The sequence below is a fragment of the Myripristis murdjan genome, chromosome 6, assembly GCF_902150065.1.
Source record: "Myripristis murdjan chromosome 6, fMyrMur1.1, whole genome shotgun sequence".
NCBI classification, from domain to species: domain Eukaryota; kingdom Metazoa; phylum Chordata; class Actinopteri; order Holocentriformes; family Holocentridae; genus Myripristis; species Myripristis murdjan.
The window spans coordinates 9,182,963-9,207,687 of NC_043985.1; the positions used below are offsets into that span (position 1 = coordinate 9,182,963).

General features: G+C 45.9%; 2 protein-coding genes across 4 annotated transcripts in view; both read left to right on the forward strand.

Moving 5' to 3' along the window:
* jph3b (junctophilin 3b) overlaps positions 1-24,725 on the forward strand; it is a 61,262-nt gene that overhangs the window by 29,311 nt on the left and 7,226 nt on the right. Inside the window, exons 4-6 of one of the 3 annotated variants that reach the window (XR_003928360.1) lie at positions 7,247-7,371; positions 8,499-9,526; positions 15,238-16,353. Coding sequence is in view for 2 of the 3 variants with exons in the window: in XM_030053725.1 (XP_029909585.1) it covers positions 7,247-7,371; positions 8,499-9,526; positions 15,238-15,318 (1,234 nt within the window). In the remaining variant the exon portion in view is untranslated. Of the gene's footprint in view, positions 1-7,246; positions 7,372-8,498; positions 9,593-9,624; positions 11,086-15,237; positions 17,068-24,725 lie in introns of those variants that run through there. The other 2 variants (XM_030053725.1, XM_030053726.1) reach the window with 2 other exon arrangements.
* Positions 22,265-24,725, forward strand: part of zcchc14 (zinc finger, CCHC domain containing 14) — a 31,042-nt gene continuing 28,581 nt past the window's right edge. Inside the window, exon 1 of the mRNA XM_030053397.1 lies at positions 22,265-22,958. Within this exon, the coding sequence (XP_029909257.1) occupies positions 22,464-22,958 (495 nt within the window). The 5' untranslated portion in view covers positions 22,265-22,463. The remainder of the gene's footprint in view (positions 22,959-24,725) is intronic.

The following is a 24,725-nucleotide window of genomic DNA, read 5'->3' on the forward strand; positions in this document are numbered from 1 at the left end:
CCATGAAGGCAGTCAGAGAGGCACAGCGAGAGGACAAGAGCACGCTGGACTTCAGCCATCATCCTAAAGCAGCGGGAGCTCCAACACCTACGTACGCCACGTAGGTGTTGGAGCTCCAGGTTGCTCGCAGCAAACCAAGATCTGCAAGTTTGTGCCAAACCTCTGAGTTATGCCAAGAATTTAGACATTTCTACAATGGAGGAGTGAGCGTAGCAGGTGGAACGCTGAAATAATGTATTTAGGTGTGGCAAACGTGCAGCACTCACATGGTGCAGATGATGCCTGTGCTTCTCAGGCCGAGTCCATCCTGATCTGCAGAAACCATAAAGTTAGTTTTTCACACCAAAACGTCGAAAATACTCACGTCTTTAACAGGCACATGCAGAACCCCACCTGCATCACTTTGCCCATTGTGTTGATTGGAGAGAGTTTTCAAAAAGCTCCGCTCTCACTGGATGAAAACACATCATGTTAACATGTGTGTGTCCTGAGAAACACATGACATCTGCATGTGCAAAGCCCTGTCCCGACACGCAGCCAAACCCCAGCCTCGGTATAAAAATACTCTCAAAAATGGTTCACCTAGCTTGCCAAAACCCTTAGGAAAATTTCCGAGGGCTTTGGAGCGGAAGCAGAGTACAGTAAAGTGCTGCCGTGCTGCTGAGCGCTGCCAGCAGGACGGGACCTGCACACGTCACCGAGCAGATCGTGATCAGAGTGAACATTTCCTCTCACGTGTCATCCTCAACATGGATGTCAAGGTGCACACAGACGCTCCAGGTAAGATGCCCGACCTGTGCAGCACAACTGCAGCTTCGCCTGCGGACCGGCCCTGCACACCACCATCTCTGTGGCACACACACTCACACACACACACACACACACACACACACACACACACATGCACACACACACGCAGAGCGCTGTCTAACCCAGATTCAGGCAGCAGCATACAGGACAGGACAGCCTCTCTCTCCCTCTCTGCGTCTTTTTCTCAGTCACACTCTCTCTCTCTCTCTCTCTCTCTCTCTCTCTCTCTCTCTCTCTCTCTCTCTCTCTCTCTCTGTCCCAGAACAGCACAGCAGGGTATTTCCTTGTGGAACACCCGGAGAAACCTTGAGAGGTGAAACAGTCACAGGATAATTGCTGCAGAGGCTGTTTCTGGAGCAGAATGTGGGCAGCGGCGAGCACAAAGACGGCAGCACACCGTCTTACAACCACGCCGCTGCCGCTGTCACAGAGGAACTTTGCAAAAAACACCTAGAAAGAAAGAAAGAAGCAAGGTTTAACTTTGTACTCCGACGTCTTTTTCCTTGGATTTTCTGTGGATGAATTTTGACTTTCCACAGGTGGCGCTCTTTCTTTTGCTACGATCCAGTTCTTCCTCTGCTTATTCCAAACAAAATCACAGCGTCTGCTTCTCCAGATGTGAAACGCATCACTTCTTGTGCGCCAGATGATTGTTTTCCCAGGGAAAGGCCTGTCAGACGCAGACATTCAGGCTGAACCTCTGCTGGGTTACATCGTTCGGCCACAGAAAGTTGAAAAGCCGACATTTCTTTAAGTGAGCATGTCATGGATTACAGCTTTAAAACTGCTGGCAGGGGAAATCAGAGACACCTTGTGACCGGAGTCACACTTACAGTCAACATGTTTCAGTATAGTGGGAGCATTTTGTGACTTAATGACTTAAAGACTTATGGAAGTCATTAGCCCGGCTCTGTCAAAGTGAAAAAAGTAATCTATTTTACACAATTTATCGTGTGTTTGAAATACACGCCTTGGAACAGTCATGCGTGTCACTGCGATAGACGAAAAGTAGTTCCACCATCTAACTTCACCTATACCAACTCAGCAGTGTCCCACCCCGGCAGCACCCTGTGTGTTTGTGGTCGACGGTGTGTTTTAAATTAGACAAACTTAGACACTTAGACTTAGACAAAACTTTGTCATTTTACAATTTACACTGTAATAGTACGCACTGAAAAACGAAATTTCATTGCATTTGGCTCAGAGCAAGCCAGTGAACAGTGGCTAGTGCAATGTAGTGCAGAATAGAACATATAAAAAATTATAAAAAGTTGACAATCTTAAAAACTGTATGAAAATGTGTAAGACCTACATTATAAATAAAATGTATTGCACAGATGTGTTTCTGTAGAAATATAAAAATATATTGCACAAATGCACTATTGTATTGCACATAAATAATAAAATAAATATAAATATAAATATGCTCCTGAGATGGACATGTATTCACTTCCTCGTAGCTTCTCTGCTGCCATTTTCTGCTCCATCCCCGTCTGTTTTGTTGGCGCTGACCGCGTCGCGTCGCCTCTCTCCTCACGTTCTTTGCTGTGATCGTCTCGTTGATAAAACAGCAGCTGACGTCAAAGTGAGTCCAGCACTTTTTTTTTTTTTTTTCCTGTGCTGCCCGTCCTGTAGGAGCTCATCCCTCACACGGTGGCAGGGAGGCACCACAGAGAGGTCAGAGGTCAGAGGTCAGGCTCGGTTATGGAGCAGAAACCCTGCAGCGGGTAGGGCTTCAGCGTCTTGCTCAAGGGCACTTTAGCAGGGCGGATGCTGGCTGACGTGAGGGGCGTGAACCTGGGTCGGCGAGTTGACCACGGACCCGTTCTGCTGCGTGAACACATGATGTCGCGTTATGGATCTGCATGTGTGTCTCTCTATGTGCTGTTCATTATGGTCACACACGCTCATATGACTGGTGGGGCTCGCGGTGCTTTGTAGTTATGAATCCGTCTGAATCAGTCTGTTATGAATCGTCCTCACCATCGTCAGCCGCTTCAGTCTGATGACAGAGATGATGGAGGAGTTTAGTGTATCACTGCTGGGTTACACACTTCCTCCGTCCATCCCTCCGTCTCTGTCGCTCTCTCTCTTTCATCACCTCTGTGTGCACATTTCTTTTTCTTCACATGGTGTGTCTCAAATCGCGCACTTCTGCACTTACACTTAGTATTTTGAGTGCATGAGTGCGTTCACACTGAAAATACTAACACAATGCAGTGCACTGCAAATACCCGGATGTACACTCAAAACGGTCAAAAAGTTGAGTGTGGAACGATGGACACTTCTCACCCTAACGGCACCACTGACCGGAAGTAGCTACCTAAAAAAAAAAAGCTGACTTGACTTTTCGTTTTACGACTGTTAATATGTCACTTTATTAAGTTTAAATTTTTTTCAGGCGAGAAAGTAACCATGTAGATTCCAAATATGTGGTCAGTTTGTCCAAATAACGTCTGTTTTGAAAATTGCTTCGATGTTTTCAGATAACTCTCAAGCTAGCGATTGTGCAAAGTACAGCCACTTCCAGTTGTTTGCAAAAATAAAACTCTAATACCTTAGAAGCGGTGGTGATGCTTTTATTTTGAAGATAGGATGTGTGCGCGTCTACTTCTGGATAACTTTACCACCGAAAACCAAAACCGGCCGGCATCAGGCGGGCCGCGATTTGAGACACAGCAATATTCTTTCTTCATACTCCCCTTTCTCTCGCTCCTCCTTACATTCACTGCCTTTTCATATCTCTCACTCTTCAGATGCTTGATATCCATCCTCAGTTGTGACGTCTCCTCTGTGTAGTATTTGTATACATCAGTGTGTCATTGTCGTGGTAATTATAATACCTTGGTGTAATTACAAATTGTTACAAATATTGTTCAGATTATTCATTCAGCAGTAATTTCTGATGGAATTGTGAAGTGGGCGGAGGCATGGGCTGCTTATGAAGAGCAATCATGTTTTTTTTTTTTTTTTTTTTTTTTTTTAACATGGAGTAAGCAACATGTTAAAAAATAAGATGTTAAGGCGTCTTTCCTCTGGCCTGAAGTGCACTAGTTTAAACTAATCTTTTCTCCCATTGCTGTCCCCGTCTTGGAATTTCACTTTTAACTATAACCACAATATTCTAGTGTAGTGGATAGTCTCCTGGGTGAATAATCTACACTGTACAGTTCAAAATGTTTTAACTTGGTTCCTGAGAAAGCATGTTTTTCTACTCTCCATGAGCCTGTATCTTCAGAAACATTAAATACAACATTTTACCAGATTCGTGGTTTCAGTTTTTGACCAAACACTGCACCACAGTTGTGAAATGATCAGAGAACATGCATGTGAAGTGAACTCAGAGCGGCCTTTGGTCATCGGCTGTCTCTTGTGCCTGTTTGAGTGCAGTTATTTGTTTGTTTGTTTGCACCGTTGAGTTTTATGCCCATCCGAGTGCTGGAAACGCTCAAAGTGGTCGTCACGTCATATAACTCGCAACTTCACAAACCTTGCCGCCTCTTGTCAACAACGGGATGTTGCAGTTGCATGGAAGTGATTTTTTGTCCACTGGTTTTCTGCTGCTGTCCACACTGGGACGCTCTGAGAAACAGCACCCTCTTCTTGTTTTCTGCCGCAAAGCAATCGAATAATTTATTCCCGTGAAAATGCTTCACTGTTGCTCCTTAACTCCTTTTTTCTCTCTCTCCTTTTAAAGAACCCCCACTTAACTCCTGTGCCTCCTTTCGGACAGGAGGGCATGTCGTATAATCAGGCCCTCTTTGAACCGGCACCTCCTCTCGCAGGTGATTTATCTTGCTGGAAACAGGTTGTTTTGGGGGAAGGCAGGAGTGGGACAGGAAGTAACTGAAGAGAGGATGAGAGAGAGAGAGAGAGAGGGAGATTAAAGCAGTCTTTTGTGTCTTTGTGTGTGCACCGACGTGAGGGCAGGTTGTGTGAGATTAGCACAGGTACGTTCGCGCGGGAGACGGTGTATTCATGACGTTAAAACCCTGTGAATGTGAGCGTGAGATCCCAACGTGTGAGAGAGGCAGAATTTATCCATGTACATGCCATTATGGCGTGCGAAACACGAAGATAGTTTTCTTCTCTCTCCCCACCCCTCACCTCCTCCTTCACACACACACACACACACACACACACACACACACACACACACACACACGGTGATGCTGCGTATACTGTGGGACTGGCATCGCAGCACTTGCAGAGTGCAGAGAGGGGCAAAGAGAAACAGGGAAGCAGGGAGGAAAAAATCAATAGGCATCGACATGCAACACTGCATCAAGACTGTTACTGGCCAGAGAGGCGGAGGGAGGGCTGGAGGGGCCGTCGTACGCGAGTGGAGAGCTCTTGGAAAGACAGACAGAGAGATAGGCTGATGGAAACAGAGATGAAGGTGAGAAGGGGGTTGTAATTGAGAGAAAAGAGCCATTTGATGCAACAAGAAAGACAGAGCGAAAGAAAGGAGAGGACCAGATAAACAGCAAGTTGTGATAAAGAGGAAGAAAAAGGCGGTTTGAGAGACAAAAAAGGGAAATTGGGAGAAATAAAAGAAGGAGCAAGAGAGAGATGAGAAGTGGGTTGTAAAGGAGCAGTTAGTGAGAGGAAGGCAGTGTGAGAAGGGGGGGGGCACACAGGCAGGCCGATGAATTATTCAGTGATAATAAACTGATTTTCAGGCCGAGGCTTACAGTGTGTGTCAACAGATTGTACACATAGTTTATCATCAGACACACTGGAGCTCCCCTTAGCTGCTATGTCAAGTATCATGTACTCCACTGATGGACGTGTGTGTGTGTGTGTGTGTGTGTGTGTGTGTCAGCCTCTGGGTCAGGTGTCTCTTACAGTGATGTTTGTCAGCTGTAACAGGACACAGAGGCAGCAGTGAATCAGATGTGACTCGAGCTGTGTGTGCTGTATGTTGTGTCGGCGATAACGGGCGAGGGGGCGGTCTCTGCTGCGATTATGGACGTGACAGCGGCGTGCCCGTGCGCACGTGGTGTTCCTCAAGTCGCCACGATCAACAGTGAGGAACTAGGGATGGCGAAAATGGAAAATTTTCTTGGTCGACCACCGGGTCTCATTAATCGGTTTATTTCGGTTAACCGAGAATATTATTTGACCGTCTGTAAGGTTTACAAGAACACGACCATGTCCGTTCTGTACCACGGATCTCCCCTCAGCAGGCCCAAAACCAATTCAGACATAAGATAATGTGGAACACCATTCATCCCGAAGTCAAATATTGTACACAGCCTACATGATATCCGACAAACGTTATGTACTTTACGCATGCCGCTTACCGTGGTGTAGAAGAAATCTCTCTCTCTTCGTGAAAAATCTCCAGATTCCTCGATGAGTCTGCTTGGTGGTTTTATGACTCTTGCACACTTGCATGACAAACTTTGTTCAAAACTCTACGTGATCACCATAAGCTTGGCTCGCTTCTCCGGTCGACGTAATCCAAGCCCGGCAGAGCGTCCCATCGCCATGTTTACCGTATTACACTGTATGTGGGCGCAAGAGCAACTTCTCCGCGCTCAGGAACAGTTGGAATTTTTTCGATGGGTCAAACCTTACGGTTGTTACGGTATTTGCAATCTGACATGCGCATTTGTGTCGGCGACGATACGTTCGGACTTAAAGGGTTTTTAACCGACAACATTATTCGGTTAAAGTTCAAACGGCCACCGGTTATCATCCCTATGAGGAACAGCCTCAATTGTATTATGGCTTTTACACAGTGATTACCCATGGATGTGCACTGGCTTTTCTCCAAAAAAAAAAAAAAAAAAATTAAAAATGCAAGAAAATAAGGAAGATTACGGGGCAGCTTGGCATATCGACCCATACAGCACATAGCACTTATCTCCATGTTTGGGTGTTTCATGTCTTTGACCGGTCGGCTCGCTTCGCTCAAATGACCCTTTGTGTAACGTGCTGCACCCAAGTGTTTCCTGTGAACCCAGCCAGAAACCGGCCCACACGCTGAGAAACCCATCGCCGCAGAGCTCGGCTGGACCCAACAAAGATCAACAATTCAAATGATAGTAATGGCACCGCTGCTCTGTTTACACGGGCTATTTTGGTCTCACTGTTGTGTGTTGTGTCCGTTCCATCACAGTTTGGCCGCACACCACGAGCATCACCATCTCCTACCCTGGTTTGTTTCCAAAGGGACGGCGTTGTCATGACGCTGCCGTGTGATTGGTCAACATAGATGCCAGTCTGAGGCGCTGTTTCGTTGGAGGATGACATCTTTTGGTGTTTCCTCATAGTAAAATTTGAACAGGCTGCAGTGCACATGATCTCTGGAGTGTTCAAAGACCATGCGAGAAAGATGTTAATGTGTTCCTTTTTAATATAATTGAACAAAAAGTTTGATTTTTTTTTTTGGTTTGTTTGTTTGTTTGTTTGTTTTGCTCTGTGGCAGGACGGCCCATGCACAGGGGAAAGCAGAGGCGGCCGTGGGAGCCGCTCAGAAAGCCCAGGAGGAGAGTCGGATGGCCAGGGTCACCGCCAAACAGTTCTCCCCGTCCTTCCAGCACCCAGGAAACGGTGAGCAACACACACACACACACACACACATGCACATATACATGCACAGTGCCATGATGCTGCCTTTCTTTCCTTTCCATTACCAAGGAAATGACAGGCATCAAACCAATACAGGAAATGCCATCGCAGAGAAGTTAACACACACACACACACACACACACACACACACACAGACTGCCAAAAAGTCCCCTCCTTACATTCAGACAGTGGATGTATCACACACCTCGAATTCATAATGCACTTTTGCACGTATACTGCACATGTGCAAAACCATGTGCTACATAAACCCAGTCAGCCAGCGCATATGTATGTACAAACATGTGTGCATGCACATGAGTGACCCTATACATATATGTGTGTGTGTGTGTGTGTGTGTGTGTGTGTGTGTGTGTAGGTGGGTGGGTGGGCTGGTGATAAAGGTCAGTGTCAACCTCCCTCCAGCTTTTTGTTTCTGCCTCTGTCACTCACACCTGTAAAGCACTGTGGGTAGCCGGCCCACGACAACATGCACCGTACAGCACCGTGACGTACACACACCCACACACACACACACACACACACACACACACACACACACACACATTTCATGACACATACTGTACACTCCCACACAGATACCTAAGATGACAGCAGTTTGTTCTTTTCCCATCTCTGCCTCTCTCAGCGACGGTCTGTTTCTCCCACAGTTCAGCAGCAGTCGATGTTATCGCGGCGACGTCGATGACAACAAATATCAGCTCTGACATTCTGCAACACGCTCGTGTCGATATGCGAGGCCCAGCAGGGCTCGGCGGTGATCTGAACCCGCCGTGTCCCACACACCTCGTCACAGACACACAGCAGCTAACACACAATACGGTTGTGGGCATGCAAATATCACTTCATCGTTGTGCCCTCATTGCCGTTAAGGGATAGTTCACACATTTTGGGGAAAAAAAAGAAAGATATTATTTCACTGGCCCTCTAAATGGTCTGCAGGGCCCAGGCGACACAAACATCTTCACAGACTGGTCTAATCTCTAGCAAGTTCCCTGCACTCTGTCTTCCTCTTTAACTTTTTTTCCTCCTATTTAACCCCCTCCTTCCCTCCCTCCCTCCCTTCCACTGTCCTTCTCACCCCTCCTCAGGTGTGGAGGTGCAGCGTCCAAAGCGTCAGGTGTCCAGTGAGGTGGAGGGCGAGGGCTTGTCCAGCAGTGCCGGCACTGCCGACAGCGCCGACAGTCCCGACCTCTACGTGAAGAGCGGGGCCTCTGACGACCCGTCCAACGATGCCGCCACCCCTGACCTCAGCCCTCCTTCCTCCTCGCCGCCCCACACCCCGCCTCCTCCCGCCCGGCCCTCCCAGCGCAGCAAGAGCGCCCGTTTCCACCGGCAGACCGCCGTCGACCACGGTGACAGAGCGAGGGACGGGATCGAGAGGGGAGAGAAGGGCGGGGGAGGAGGAGGAGGAGGAGGCCAGACAGAGATCCAGGTGCTGATGGAGGGAGGCAGCGCGGGAGGGGAAGGAGGAGGCGGGAGGGGAGGCGAATACCCGCGCACCAACAGCTGGAGCGAGGACAAGCGGAGAGGGGCGGCGCCGCCGAGAGGAGGGGGCGGGGTCAGCGGACGAGGAGGCGGTCGGACCAACGGACATAAACACAGCTGCTCCAATCACAAGTCCCGGGAGCACGGCTTGTCCAATCACAGACAGGCCAGGGGGGACAAGTGGACAGAGTCGTCCTCTTCCACCTCCTGGACATTTGGGCACCGGAGCGTGCACGGCGACCGGGGTGTGCACGGCAGGGGAGGCCGGCTGCTGGAGCAGGACGAGGAGAAACTCAGCAACTACGAGATGGAGATGAAGCCCCTGCAGCCCAGAGACTCCAACACCCACAAGCCCCATGGGCACGGGGAGGAGAGGCACGGCCACGGTCACCCGCACGCTCACGGCGAGGGCCGCTCACACGCCGTGCAGAGACAGAGGCATAAGAACCGCGAGGGCCGGGAGGGGAAGGAGGCGAGGGAGGGGAGCAAAGACCCCGACGGCGTGCGGCCGGGGGAGAAGATGGACTCGCGGCCTCTGCGGCGCGACCTCACCCTCTCCCCCCCACTGAGGTCCTCCCCCATCACAGCAGAGCAACAGGACCACAGCCTCACACAGAGCAAAGGGAACTCAGTAAGACCCGCACCAACACAGCGCTGACTGACGTGTGTGTGTGTGTGTGTGTGTGTGTGTGTGTGTGTGTGTGTGTGTGTTTGTTTGTGCGTGTGAAGCAAGTAGCTATCAGCCCTTATGTCCAGATAAAGCCCTCCCTCTGTGTTCTTAGCTCTCTCTGTAATGTTCAGTTTGTCTTAGGGAAGTGTAAGGCCATACTTCAAGGTGGTGTCATACTGGACTCCATCATATGCAGAGGGGGGCAGAATATTAGGAACACATCTCAGTACAACACCGCCACCAACTCTGAGCTCGATGCTAAAACATATAAACACATAAACTGAATTAACACCTCTATGACAATGTAAAAAAAAAAAAAAAAAAAAAAAAAAACTCGAAGCTGTTTTAAATCCAGAGGTGACGGGGTTCTAGCCTTCCTCATTCCATCCATTCCAGATGTGCTGAGTCTGTGGCTTGTCCAGCTTCTCCTTTTCATAGTTGTTTATTGCTTTCTGTTCTCCTTTAGTTTTATTCATTTTGGTTGTGTGCTTTAATTTTTGTCTGTGTATGCATATATGTATGTATGTATGTATGTATTTGTGTATGTAAGTAGGTATACATGTATTTGTATACTGTCTGCACACCTGTGTATTGCACTGGCCTCGCTGAAGCAACCCCTTCAGCTGTCCAGCAGGTGAAACACTTTTATAAATGACCACAGTGTGATATTTATGGGTGTTTACTTAGGCACCACCCAAAAACATAACACAGTCCATAAAATACTTCAAATTGTCTCCAAACTTACAATATGTCTTTGAACAACAGGCGACTGATCTTCTCAAAAAGACAAAGCTCCTGTTTGTCTCAAACTGACTGCCTTCCTGTTACACAGGATGTTTAAACCAAACATGTTCTGACCAAACAGGAAGTGTGAAAATAAAAGTAACAAACAGGAAGTGTGAAAATAAAAGTAACAAACAGGAAGTGTGAAAATAAAAGTAACAAACAGGAAGTATGAAAATAAAAGTACCTTCACCAGAGCTGCCAATGCCAGCGCATGTACTCTACCCTGAATGTGAAGCACTTTGTAACTGTGTGTTTGAAAATTGCTATAAATAATTATTATTAAATTATAATTATTATCCCAGTGCAGAGGTCACAGTTATTGAAACTCAACAATTAATCAAAATATTATCAAAACTGCAGTTTGGCCAAGTGCAGAATCCAAATGGCAGCAGCAGAGTTCAATGTGTGACACCTTTTATAAAAGAGAGATGCCCTGGCCCATAAATCAGACTTAAGAAAGCATGTTTATTCGGTACAGACTCCAAATACAAATCACATCATCATCATCATCATCATCATCATCATAGTACAGCTGGATAAAACTATGATGAGCATGAGCTGTACTGAAAGCTGAAAAAACAAAACAGTTTAGACATGCATTCTGGTGGACGACAGCTACATAAGTCACATCAAATCAGACAAAAAACACTTTTTAATCCCTGCTGTGGCTTATTATTTGCATGATCATATATGTGGGACTGTCATTTTTTTATAAAGCCAGAATTGTTGTTTTGCATGTGATGTTTTTTTGTAAAAACATTTCGTCGCCAGATGAAAAATTTAAACTGATTTAGGCCGAGTGGCTTTCTTTTCTCTTCAAGAGGCACAAATATTTTACATTTTGAACATGAATTCATGGGAGCAGGTGTTATCGAAATGTTTCACAACATCTAATTAATTGATATGATTTCACAGTGAGCTCTTATTAGAAACTCAGGGACATGAACCCTGTACCCCGGCCACATATTTATCACAATACCATTATCAAACTAACTTACCAAACTATTTGCTAACAAATTTGTACTGACTGAATTTTATATACATGCAATAGTTTTCACTTATTTTTCATTTTTCAAGTTCAGCGTCAGTCTTCTATACACATGTGAAAGATTAAAACAAACAGATCGGGTGGAGAACTGTAACCTGTCAGAGATGAGCCGTGCACTCACACACCAGTAACCATTAGACCATTTCTGACCGGAGAGCATGCAAATAAAAAAAAGCCTCACACGTATCAAAGTTGCTGTTAAAGTTCAGTTGTTGAGGCGCTGCAAAGCTTCGTTTGGCCTCCATATCGCCCCGGACAGCAGCTGCACGGTGCATTTGTCATAACTGTCATGTCACTGCCACACATTGATTTGACTAAAAGGATTTGTTGCCCACTGTCATGAGGATACATCCCATCCCCAATGACATAACACAATGTTATCCCGCATATTAAGATAATCCTGGGGGAGAGGCACAAGGTTTAACCTTGTGAAATAAAGGAAGATTTTTTTTTTTTTTTGTGCTATGAGCAAGCGTTGCAAGGGATTACGTTGTTATAATAATTTTTTTTGGCTACGTCTTGACTCAGGCTGGTGGACAGCCCCAACCACGCTAATCCTGGATCATAATACACTAGCAGCATTAGCTAATGAAACCAACTGGAAAGGCAGCAGCAAGTTACAGCTGCACATTTTTTTACACTGCAAACATGTTCACATTATGAATCCAAGCTCTCTCTCTCTCTCTCTCTGACGGTGAAGCACAGGTTATACAGCAGGCTAGTTTAGCGTCTGCTGCTACTTATTACATGATAGCATGGAGTCCTCCACACACACACACACACACACACACACACACACACACACAGATACAGAGTGAGAGAACCCCAGCGGTCCTCTCTGCACCTTAGTAACAGCAGATTGGCAAAGTAGCCCCTTCCTCACAGACGGCCCCCTATTGGTTAACCGGCGCTCTGTTGCTAGGGAACAGCTTATGCCTTGCTTCAATGGCAGCCAATCGGTGGGCGTGTGTCAGTGACTGGGGGTGGGAGGGCTGGAAGGGGGTGGGGTGGGCTGCTGGGGAGGGGAGGGGGGGGGAGGTTTGCGGCCGCAGAGAAGCCAGTGCGATTTGTGTAAGACAGGTTCACAGCATACAGCAGATACTATCACACTCAGATAAATATACACAGGGAACACCACTAACACCATGGGAACACTGCAGCTGCTCCGACGCACACGCACGCACACACACACACACACACACACACACACATATACACATGCAACTGAACACACACACGTATGCATGCGTAGATACTTATATGCATGCACAAGAACACATTTATGGATATAAGTGCACACGTGAATGCATATACTGTGAGCATACATGTTGATAGATGCAGATGCATGCACGTATAGACACACACACACGGACACACACACACAGCTCTTCCAAAGACCATATAAACTACCACAGGTGTACGATCCTCCCGTTTTTGGAGGCATTTTAATTCTTATTTTCCCCCTCTGGAGCTTTCCACACCAGCAGCTTTGAGGATAAACAGCCTGTGTTGATGTGCTTTTTGAATAGTAAAATGCAGTTATGGCAAAAGAAGTAGTGAGTTCTGCATTTTCACCGGCAAGTCTGCAAACTCATCGAGGCTTACTTAAGGATTCAGGTGATGAAAGCACTTGTAGAAAATGACAATAGTTTCAGAGCAATGTGCCAGTTTCTCTTGAGATCAGCCCCGTAAGCTAATGTTCTATCGAAAGGGGGAAAAAACAGACGAATCATTAAGCAATCTATTTCTGCAAAACAGGCATTTAGATACATAAATGGAAGACATGTATGGTGAGCAGTGGGGAAATTTGCTGAAAACGTATCATGGGGAGAGGCAGGCAGGTGAACTGCTGTTCCTCCATATGTTTTCTCTGTAAGATGTGGAGCCAACAGGACGAATTAATATGCTCGCTTCTGCTAGCGAATGTCATGTATGTAATAAATAAATAAATAAATAAAGGAATTTCCATATGTAGTTAAATACCCATATATTAAATGTATTCAAATTTGGTAAATTTTCATATATGGATATACTGTATTTCTCTAATGTATATTAAAAATGCATGTGTCCTAAACAGTTATTTTCCATCACCAGCTGCCACTGCCATACGTGTTGAGCAGGTATGGGTGCATATGACCATAAAAGGACCATATGTTGTTTTCATATATTCCCATATTATACAAGTTACACATATTTGTTCAACATATATGAGCTACACAAATACCACCATATCCACAGAGGGTATAAACTGTATGTTTGGCTCATTTATGACTGCAACATATTGACCACCGTTCTCTGATATGTTCGATTTCACTCACTCACTCACCCTCCCGCCCCCATGTTAAGGGCAGATTTAAATGCAGGTGCTTGTTTATCCAGAGCGGGCTCAGAGCTTTTAAAAACGGCTCACGCTGTTTCCTGCGGTTCCCCACATGTTTCAGTGAGCGCGGCTCTTCGTCCAATAAAGGTGCAAAAGGCAGGTGATCAGAGGATTTGGTCCACCTCTGGCCTCGTAATCATCTCTGACACAGATCTGTGATAAGCCTATCACGGGGCTGATCAGCAGAAGCCTTGTTAGCAGCCACTCTGGACAGATTCACTTACAACAATGTTGCACTAACGCTGCCTAGTGTTTCTCAGAGTCCCACTTACCCGCTCCCTTTGCAGCTATTATTAAAATGATTTTACATTTGGAGTTAATTAAACGAAAGCTCGTGTGCACCACTTCTGTTGATAAACCTTTGCAAGACCAAAACGCATTCTAACAAAATGTCTCATTTCACAAGTAAAGCAGACAATGCGTGACCGCGCTCACACGCGGGTTTTAGTTGGGAAAACGTGTCATATGTTTCATGAGACTTTCAGAGCTCTGTGTCTCTTGATAGAGTTTAATATCCAGCACTTTGATTGTGAGGTGTGTTATAGATGGGGGAAAGGCAGCTCTTGAACTGCATGGTTAAGGTTCAGGCCCGTCCTGCCAGCAAGGATCTCATTTTCCTGACCTCCTCCTCCAGGTGGCTGGCTTTTGTAGTGCGAGCATCGAGACAGACAGAGTGAGGCCGTTACAGGTGTAGATGAGGGGGTGGGTGGGATTTGTGGCCAAAATAGAGGTGCATTTATTGCGATCCCACCATTGTATGCAGGTAAACTAGGCTAATTTCTGCTGCAAGGTCATTAGCTGTGGCATGAGACTGTAGCAGTAAAACCAATACAGAGCATCTCCCTGTTGTCAGGTGAAAACTTTGTGCCTCTGGAATGCCAACTTTTCAGGAAAACACACACACACACACACACTCACACACAAAATCAACCTTGATACTCAACCTTGCTTGATGACTGTGTGGTTATGCATTCAGTCATCGGGCTCTCTAAAGGATCATATCATTTTTCAAACATACAAAAACCCCTCAAATATATTGAATTGATTTATTTGCAGGCAGTTTCACAGCAACTTTAGTCGTTTTTTTTAAGTGTAAAAAATGTTCAGCAACAATTTCATATGGATATCAAATCACAAAATGAGAGACTGAAAGAGCAGATTGGGACTCCCCACAATAACTTAATATTAAATTGTCTTGAAAAAAAAAAAAAAAAAAAAAAAAGACAGAGGTGCACCCTGTGCTCTGTGCTTTAACACTAGCTCAGGGCTTATTTCCCTTCCGTTTGGGCCTCTGCTTTTTTAGCACCTCTGTTATGTTTCGGTGTGTGTGTGATGTACAGGTGTGTGTGGCGTGAAAATGTGTATGTATGTGTGCATGTCCTTATTATTATTGACACTTTTATTATTACTCACACCCCCCTCCCTCTCTCTCTCTCCCTCTCTCTCTCTCCTACGCAGGCCTACAGCTCCATCCTGGTCGTCATGGTGATTCTGCTCAACATTGGAGTGGCTATTTTGTTTATCCACTTTTTTATTTAAAGACAGCACTGCTTTCAGAGTCAGCCTATCTATGCTACAACAACAACTATCAATTCATATGAGTATTACGGTGAATCTGCTGCAAGAGGACTGCGTCAGGCTGAGGGAGAGCAGGGCCGAGGAGGGGCTCGCGGACCACGGGGCGGTCCCGCGGCGCGCAGAGCCCAGGCCGGCCGACCCGCCGCCCGCACAGCCGGCCTCACACGTAGGCAAAAACCATTCGGAGCTCGGCCCCCTCGTTTGTACAAAGGATGTTTCAATGCGTAGTCCAAAGAAGTGGATGGTGCCCTGCGTGGTCCGGCTCATTGGACTACAGGAGACTCGGGTGAGCTTGAATAGTTCGAATGTGGACTAAAGTGGGCTAAACCGGTCCAAACCGGGCTGACGTGGTCTGATTTCCAGGCCGCAGGAGATGCAGTTGGCACCACAGTGAGACGTCTGCTTCCACTGTCTGCAGAGAGGACTGACGAGACAGACTTTTTCATCCTCAGATCATAGTTTTCAACAGATTTGTAACTTCAGATTTATTTATTAACTTATTAATTTTCTCTCATGTACAATACGTTGATGGATATATTCTTTATTTTGTACCCCCTTCCAGCCCTTTAGACTTCCTGCCTTTTGGTTCCTTCGCCTGCAACAGATGTTCTTACTGATGGTTGAGAGTGTGTGTGTGTGTGTGTGTGTGCGCGCGCATGTGTGTGTGTTTGACTAACTCAGAGGAGCCACCAAGCACTGCTGCTGCCACCTCACACACACACACACACACACAGACCTATACACACGTGCAAACACACATCACTTTTGTCTCTTCTCTCTTATCCATGTGTGTCCATTCCCTTTCCCTGTTTGCTCTCATCCATCATCTCTTGCAGTGTGTGTGTGCCTGTGTGTGTGTGTGTATATGTTAAGTCAATGGCATTTTGTGCATGGTGTGGTTGCGTTTGTATCTGTATCAATCCGTGATGTCCTTCCCAGCAATCCTGTGCGTGTATGTGTGTGTGTGTGCATGTGTGTGTGCGTGTGTGTGTGTGTGTGGTCTAGCTCAGTGGCCTTTCATGCTGTTGATGAACTTTACAAGAGGATCTCATGAGGACACCCAGTCACTGCTCATCCTCATCCAGCTCACAACCACCTGCTGCCAGCTCCCTCTCTCTCTCTCTCTCTCTCTCTCTCTCTCTCTCTCTCTCTCTCTCCACCTCTACACAGACAGTTCAGACCTGGTAGAGTCCTCTGAGTTTTGAAAGCTCAAGAAGAAGAAGAAGTAAAAAAGCTCTGCTCCTATGACTATTTAAGGTATTTTAGGGCAACAAACAAACAAACAAACCAATAAAAAAAAAGACTAAAAAAAAAAAAAAAGATAAATCAGTTTAATGTGGCCCTGACTTGCCTGCTGTTTCACATCTTCTCTCTAACTGCCTCTCCCAAAACGCAACTTGTGAAGACAGCAACATTTTCTTTTAGCTCTACCTTATTTGCAAAAAAAAAAAAGTTGGCACCTGCCTTGTTTTTGTGGCGCAAAAATTGATAAAAGTACAAGAATGCATGCCTACTTATTGTATATCTTAGTTGCGTGTCGACTCTGAAAACATGAAAGGCTTCAGGGAGGAAAAAGTCAAATCGGAATGCGAGGTTTGAAGTTTTGGAAGGGGCGGGATCTGAGGCAGCACAGTCTGAATTCCTTTCACATCCTGTTATTGATCCTGTCTGGGTAAATGAAACCAATTAAAACGGCTGTGTGGCACTCCATGGAGACTCCATGGAATAATTAAAGTATACTGGAGGATTTGGATGTAATGATCCAAGTCTGCTGGAGCGTACATTAGCAGTGAGCAGCAGCCCAGGTCAAGGTCAGGCTTTAAAGGAATATTCCAACATTTTGGGCAAAATTCCCTTTTTCTTACTTACATACACTGAAACAAGATGTTCGATACCATTTTCACCTCTGAACGTCCAGTGGTTCGGTTACTGTGGGTAGAATTTTTTGTTAGCTTAGCATAAAGACCTGAAGTCTATGGTAGTCATTAGCCTAGCCTATGACTCCCATAGTTCACCACTTAAGGTGTAGGTAAATCATGCACAAATACACATTAGACACTGTGTAAATAAGACAGCTTCAGAGTTGCTGTAAGGTTTATTTTTTCCACTTTGATGGAGCCTGGCTAATGACTCTTATAGACTTCAAGTGTTTATGCTAAGCTAACACAAAATGCTACCCACAGGAACCGAACCACTGGACGATCAGAGGTGAAAATGGTATCGAACATCTGGTCTCAGTCTGTGTAAGTCAGAAAAAGGGAATTTTGCCCAATTTTGTAAAGTGCTTTCAATCAAAGTGCTGTACATCAATTTAAAGGAAAAAACTTTTAAAAACAGTAAACAGCAAATAAATAGTAAACAACAAATAAAACAATAAAACAATGAACAGGAAATTCAAGACTTATACACAACAGTGAACAAATGAAACTTTAGCTTCGCTTTAAATACATCAACTGAACATGCCTGCCTGATGTCCAGAGGTAGACTGTTGCACAGCATTGGTGCACGAAATGAAAAAGCATGTTGACCAGCCGTCTTCCTGCGGACCTTAGGGACACTTTTAGGAGACGAGTCCCCTGGGAGCGCAGGTGTCGTGCAGGTGTGTAAGGCTTCACCAGGTCCGACAAGTACTGTGGTGCAATGCCGTTTTTACCTGCTCGGGTCAGAGCACGAGTTGCTGCACGATGTACCATCTGAAGAAAACTCTTCTTTGGCAAACCTGACAGAAGGGTGTTGCAACAGTTTAGTCATGATGTTACAAAAACATGAATAAAGATCTCAGCATCCCCAAACAACAGAATAGATCAAATCTTAGTACTGTTTCTGAGGTGAAAGAAGGCCACTCTGGTCACCTCCTTCATATGAAAATCAAACAAGAGACTCTGATCAAAGGCCACACCAAGATCCTTAACTCTGTCATTGCAATGAATTACACAGTAATCCAGAGACACAGTAAAGTGTCCATACAGATACTTTAGTTTTGCAGGACCAATAACCATCATTTCTGTCTTAGCCAAGTTAAGTAACAGGAAATTTCATCTGCATAACGATGAAAAAAATCCCAAATTAACATAAAATCTGACCCAAAGGTGTCAAGTACAGTGAAAACAGCAGTGGGCCGAGCACAGACCCCTGTGGGATCCCATTACTAACAGCATGGGGTTCAGAGAATGTGTTGTTACATAAGACACGTTGACATCTTTCTCACAGGTATGATCTCAACCAGAGAAGCACCTGACCTGAAATGCCAAAATAATTCTCAAGTCAGTGCAATAATATACAGTCATCCAGTGTGTCGAATGCTGCACTCAGATCAAGCAACAATCACACAGATGCTGACTCAGAGTCTACAGCCAATAATAAATCATTTACCACCTTTGTGAGCGCAGTTTGAGCTGAGCGATTTACTCGGATTGCAGACTGAAATGGCTCAAGCAGGTCATTTGATGTCAGATATTTCAAAGGCTGATTTGAGACCACTTTTTCATGAACTTTTGACCAAAAAACAAGATTTGAGAGAGGTCTGTAATTTCCCTCTATTTCGCTCTATTCTTATAGTTGGTTTGTGAGTGTGTGTTTCTACTGTGTTTGTGTGCATTTGAGAGAAAGAGAGAGAGAGAACGTTGAATTTTTTGTGTCTTGACTACCATGTGGCAGACCAGCCACCGTGTGTGTATGCATGCATGTGTGTGTGTGCATATAGCCTACATTAAAGGTGCACTTTGCAAAACTGAGAGTCAGTTGAAGTGTCGACCTTTTCGACTCTGCACCATCTACATGTTTCTCATCTGGGTTGATGAGGAGTGTTAAGACTCGGCTGACAGAAAACATGGAATAAGCACGGAATTTATCGGTCAGATAAATTATGTGTGTACCAGTTGACTCCAAACGGTTCTCGCTTTAGTGGACTTTTGGCTGCATAGTGCACCCTTAACATTTCCCTGTATGTGTGTGTGCATGTGGTCAGTCGCTGTCAGGAACAACATACCACGAGCAGGAACCACCGTTTTTCTCTGTCCGACAGTGTTTCTGCCCCCAGCTTAGCTGTGGGCTCTGATTTTTCTGGTGTTTCCCCACATGACAACAGCACATTATAAACCTGCCTGCAGCACCGAGGGGCAGGATAACTAATACATTTTGATTCCATCTGGTTCCCAAACTGAGAAGGTTGAAGAAACTCTGCTGTGTGCCATCAGCCTGGTGACAAAGCCCTGCGCCACCCCGTTAGTCCGCAGCATGCTACAGCATGCCCAGCTCTCTATAGTTTTACTCTTCTTTCTTTCTTTTCTCTTCCTTTCTTTCTTTATGTTTCTGGGAGTTACTGTTTTGTTTTTTGAGTTATGTGGAGAAAATAATGAAAGTGTTTGAAAGAAAACAACTCCTGGCTCTTGTGTTTTTCTTTCGTCCCTCTGTTTGTTTGTGTGTGTGTGCGCGCATGTGTGTATATATGTGTATATGTGTGTGTGCGTGTGGTAGAGCGCATACTTGATGCACAGAGGAAATGGTACAGGCCAGGTTGGGAGGGAGGGATATGGTTACTATAGCAACCTTTCACTGAACTTTCCTCCGTCACCAGAGGGGTGGAGCCAGTATGCACGGGGGCGGGGCTTATCCCTAGAGACCTATCCTCTCTGTGAGAGGGTGGGAGAGCTGAGGAGAGAGAAAACTGAGACCAAACCAGCCAGGAGAAAGCAAAGAGGGAGAGGGGACAGAAACGTCACACCAACTCAAAACAAAACAGAACGGTTTCGTTTAAGTTACAGCTGCAAACCGCCCGCATGTCGGCACTCAGCACCTGGAGTCTCTGTCATCATGTCATGTTGTCATCAGGGGGGTCACGCCTGGTGAAAGATGCACCACAACCCAAAGTCCTGGCTGTATCAGGCTTCAATATGGTGCTATGGCGCCATCTAGTGGACCCATATATGACCTACAAAATAGAAGGGGAGGCTAGGCTGGAGGTTTATACTGTGATTTCATGATAAATGTTACTCTAATGGGGCTTTTTGAGAAAAAGAAAATGTCAGTTACTCTCAATAGGAAGTACTAATATCCAGATTTGTTCACTTTAAAGGAGCATCAAGGTTATAAAGCATGGTTATTATCCCTGCATGAGGAGCATCTCCACTCCCGTGAGCATTACAGCAAGGACCTTTGGCGCATCTGCACTACTGGCATTGTAAAATAGGCTACATGAGATTTTTCACTCCAACTGAAAAATTATAAGATATAATATTTCTGCAAGCACTGATAGGGCAGGATGTCTGTGGTCCTCACTTCTCAGTGGTGTAAATATATGTTAATTTTACACGGTATTACAAAGTGAATGTATATTGGCACTTAATGGTGACACACATTTTTGAAAAAAAAAAAAAAAAAAAAGTCGTGTCATTCAGTGCAGGTGTGTTTGTTGGGGGGCGAGGGTCATGAGTTTATTACATAGTTATAAACTGGTAGCTACTGGTAGGTCACACTGTATGTAACAAGATGGCAAATAGGCCTGTGACAGGAAGAGTGCAGATTTTCTGGAATCCCCAAACTGTGCAGATGTGACGCTTATGGTCACAGAACACGAAGACCTTCTCAAATATTTTATATATATATTTTAAAAGTGACTACATTTCAGTTTAATTGCATCTCCCCATTTATAAAACCCTTTAAGTTGAGATTATTCAAAATGAAGTTTAGAAACTTAAAAACCTTAATTTTAAATCATCTAAAAAGGGAAAACTTTGCTGTACATGTACCCATACTGTGACAAGCGTGGCGGTGGGTGGACTGGGCTAAACTGGGGGTCAGTTGCAGACCAGTGTGCCCACTTGGGTCAGATTTCTCGGCAGTCTGTCGTCCAGGTGACTCTTCCACCCGTGTTTCTTATTAATAATAAGAGCATCGAAATGAATAAACAATAAAGCATCAGTGTAAAATGTAACGGGCACTTTAAAACTCCAGTAACTAACCTGAGATATGTATGAGCGCATGAGAAAAAGATGTGAAATAGCAGGGCAGAGGATGGCGCTCTGAGCCAATCACAGGCGGCGCCGCGAATACGGACACGACTGGAGTCCAACCAGAGCAGGGGTCTGCGGATGGTGGGCTGCTCCCGCTCCCAGTGTTGGGATAATGTTAAACACAGCTGTTTTTCTCGATTTCAGGACTCATGGCAGAACGCGGGGGGCGTATGACGAGGTTTTGCACTAAATTAATTTATAGACTTTGAACAAACAGTCCGTTACTATCAGTGTTGTTTTTCCCACAGCGGTGGTCGGTGAGGTAACGTCTAAGAAATGTTCTCTTCTTATTTCCAATGGCAGTAGCGCTAGCCTAGGCCACACTAGTTGTGCTTTTTAAACTTTAACCCCGGCGCAGTGGTGCTCTCGGCTGTGGCAGCGGGGCTTGCTGGCTGTGCTCACTGCCGACGCGTCCCTCACAAGTTGTGGGAAGCCATGAGGACTGAGCTGCAACTCCACAGGAAGGGATTTTTCAGCCGTGCGGTGGAGAGCGGGGCCGCCCGGAGCACCGTGTCTGAGTGACGGGGTGTCTCCTTGAATGGGACGGTGCGTTTTAATCCACTCCGTGCAGACGTTTCCTCATCTCCGCCAGGCTCCGAGGTGAGGGGAGCTGGGTCAAAGCACAGCCCGACGGGGCGAGCGGAGTCACGGCTCGGAGGTGCTCCTGCCTGCCGCGCTGCCTGGTGACCACAGAGCAACACAGTTTCCGTGCGTGCGGAGGACTTGGAGGAGCTTATGGAGCGGAGGGGCCTGCTGCACCGTGGCTGCGGGCCCGCCAACAAAGGGAATGGCTGTTGCTTCTTTCATTTCACCTTATACGGCTGATGTGTGTGGATGAAAACAGTGAGGGCGGCCGGCTCGGAGGCAGCGCAAGTCACCGACTTCAGTCGAAGTTGCCAAATTAGCCCCGACTTTATGGCCGGTCGAGAGTAGTACAGTTTACTCACACGCACGCGTGCGCAATTACGCACGCAGCCTACACACGCTCTCTTTGTTGTGAAGTTTACTCAGTTCAACCACTAATCCAGTTAGCCGAGTCTGTTACACAGACCGGATAGGCCCCTTGGTCCCCACATCCCCAGTTGATGAGTGAGGATGGTGGAGAGCCGGAGCTGGATCCAGAGGGAGGGGGTGTACCGCTGGTTCTCCTCCCTCACCTCAGCCCAGAGAGTGGAGTTCCTGTGCGGCCTGCTGGACCTCTGCGTCCCCATCGAGCTGCGCTTCCTCGGCTCCTGCCTGGAGGACTTGGCCCGCAAGGATTACCACTCTCTCCGGGATGCGGAGATTAAAGCCAACAACCCGGCCGACCTGTCGGGGCTCACCAACATCACGGACGAGGTGGTGCGCAGCAAGCTGCTGGTCTCCCTCGCCCTGCTCGGCTCGGACAACCGGGAGGCGGCGGGGGTCCTTTACCGGACACTGACGCACATTGACACGGTGATCAACAATTACGGCCTGCCGCTGAACGACGAGCGGACCGAGGAGCAGTTCCTGCTGCTGTTCACCATGGCCTCCAACCACCCGGCCTTCAGCTTCCACCAGAAGCAGGTGCTGAGGCAGGAGCTCAGCCAGATCCACGACATCCTGCAGGTGAGAGGAGCAGCGGAGCCGGTTACAGGTGGAGGTCCAGATCAGCTGCAGGGGGTCAGGCAGGAGCTCCGTCTCACCGCAGACACCAGTTTAAATTTTTATTTAAATACTGAGTAGGGATGCAACCAACGATTGTTTTTATCCTCATTAATCTATGCATTTTTTTCAACTAATCACTAATAATTTTGTCAAACAAATAAGCAAATAAATACATGAATAAATAACCCTCAAGGTGAAAAGCACCCAAAGTGTTGATTTTAAAAATGACCTGGAGAAAACTCAGCAAAACTTAGAATTTCTGAGGTTGTAATAAGCAAACGTTTTGTGTTTACTTTATTAATGACAATTAATGACTATGCATCCATGTCAAAATTATATCGGAGTAACTCTGTCGGTCTAGTTTTTTTTTTTTTTTTTTTTTTTTAATCTCTTCAAATCTGTGGCTCACACAAGTGGCGCTGTCATGTCTGTGTCACCAGCTCGGGCCAAACTCACAGAACTTTATTGCAAGTCCTAGTCGAGATCTCGAGGTTTCCAAAGACATCAGACGTGTCCTGTTGAGTTACATGGAAATTTGTACAAAATGATGCACCGCACATGTAGATGTGATGCTGCAGCCATGAAGCAATGGCAGCTTGGGTTTGAATATTTCAGTGTAAGTGCATGCAGCTTCACTGAAGTGTTGCAACGAGCAGAAACAGAATATGTGTAGATGTGACATTGTACTTTAAAGTGTTAAAAATGCCCAAATTGGATGATATAATCCCTTTCTTCCAATGCAAAGAATGTGTCATGGTGGACGTCCAACATAGCTTAAGGGGCTGATTTTGGCAGCTGCTTCAAAACTTCTAATCTGGTCTAATATGTCTCATCTCATAGCCAGGGAAGGTTCCTCTACATGACAGGTTATGTCGGTTTGGTTACCTGTTTTCTGAAATAAACAAAAGCTCCGCTACACAGACACATGCACGCCGCAGGTGAGATTACTCCATAGTGGACATACTGCAAACTGCTGCTCCGCTATTAATCCTCATCCCTGTGACAAGGTGCGACGTGCAGGTTAAAAGAGACCCATTAATTCTGAGTTTTGGACATCGCCTTTTAGCGAGAGGCATCCTGAGTTATTGCAACCTTTTCTGCCTATTTGTCAAGTGCCCGTCCACAGGTGAGAATCCTCCAGGCTTCACCTGCGCACAGGAAAAGAGAAGTGAGCAGGTGAAACAGGAGGAGATTTCATAGTTGTAAACTACTAATTCCAGGCTATTCCTAAGGAGTAATTGCTAGCCTGCTGTTGGCAAGTGAAAGATGTTACCTGTGCAACAAATTACAGGTGAGACCTACAGCTCAATGAAAGGTTGCCTGTTCAGAAAAGCAGACCACAGGGTTACTTTCTGGAGAACAAAGTGAATAACATGTTTGCAGGTGAGAGGCAGAGTGAGAATGACCAGGAAGACATCCTGATATGACAGTAGATGCCGTCTGGGATTTTAGATATTGTAATATCGTTTTAAAGTGTTTTTAAAGGCTGCATTACAGTAAAGAAGTTCATTGTACTGTTCTACCTCTTTTATTATTAGTCTCTACCTGCTTGCTCATCATATCCACATAACACAAATCTCATGTGTGTAAATATCTTATCAAGTCATCCCTACAATATTGCCACAATATTGATATCAAGGTGTTGGATCAAAGATGTCATGATGTTTCATTTTGTTAATCGCCAAATGTCATCCCAGACTCTCTTAACAGCATCTTGAAGTTTCTAAT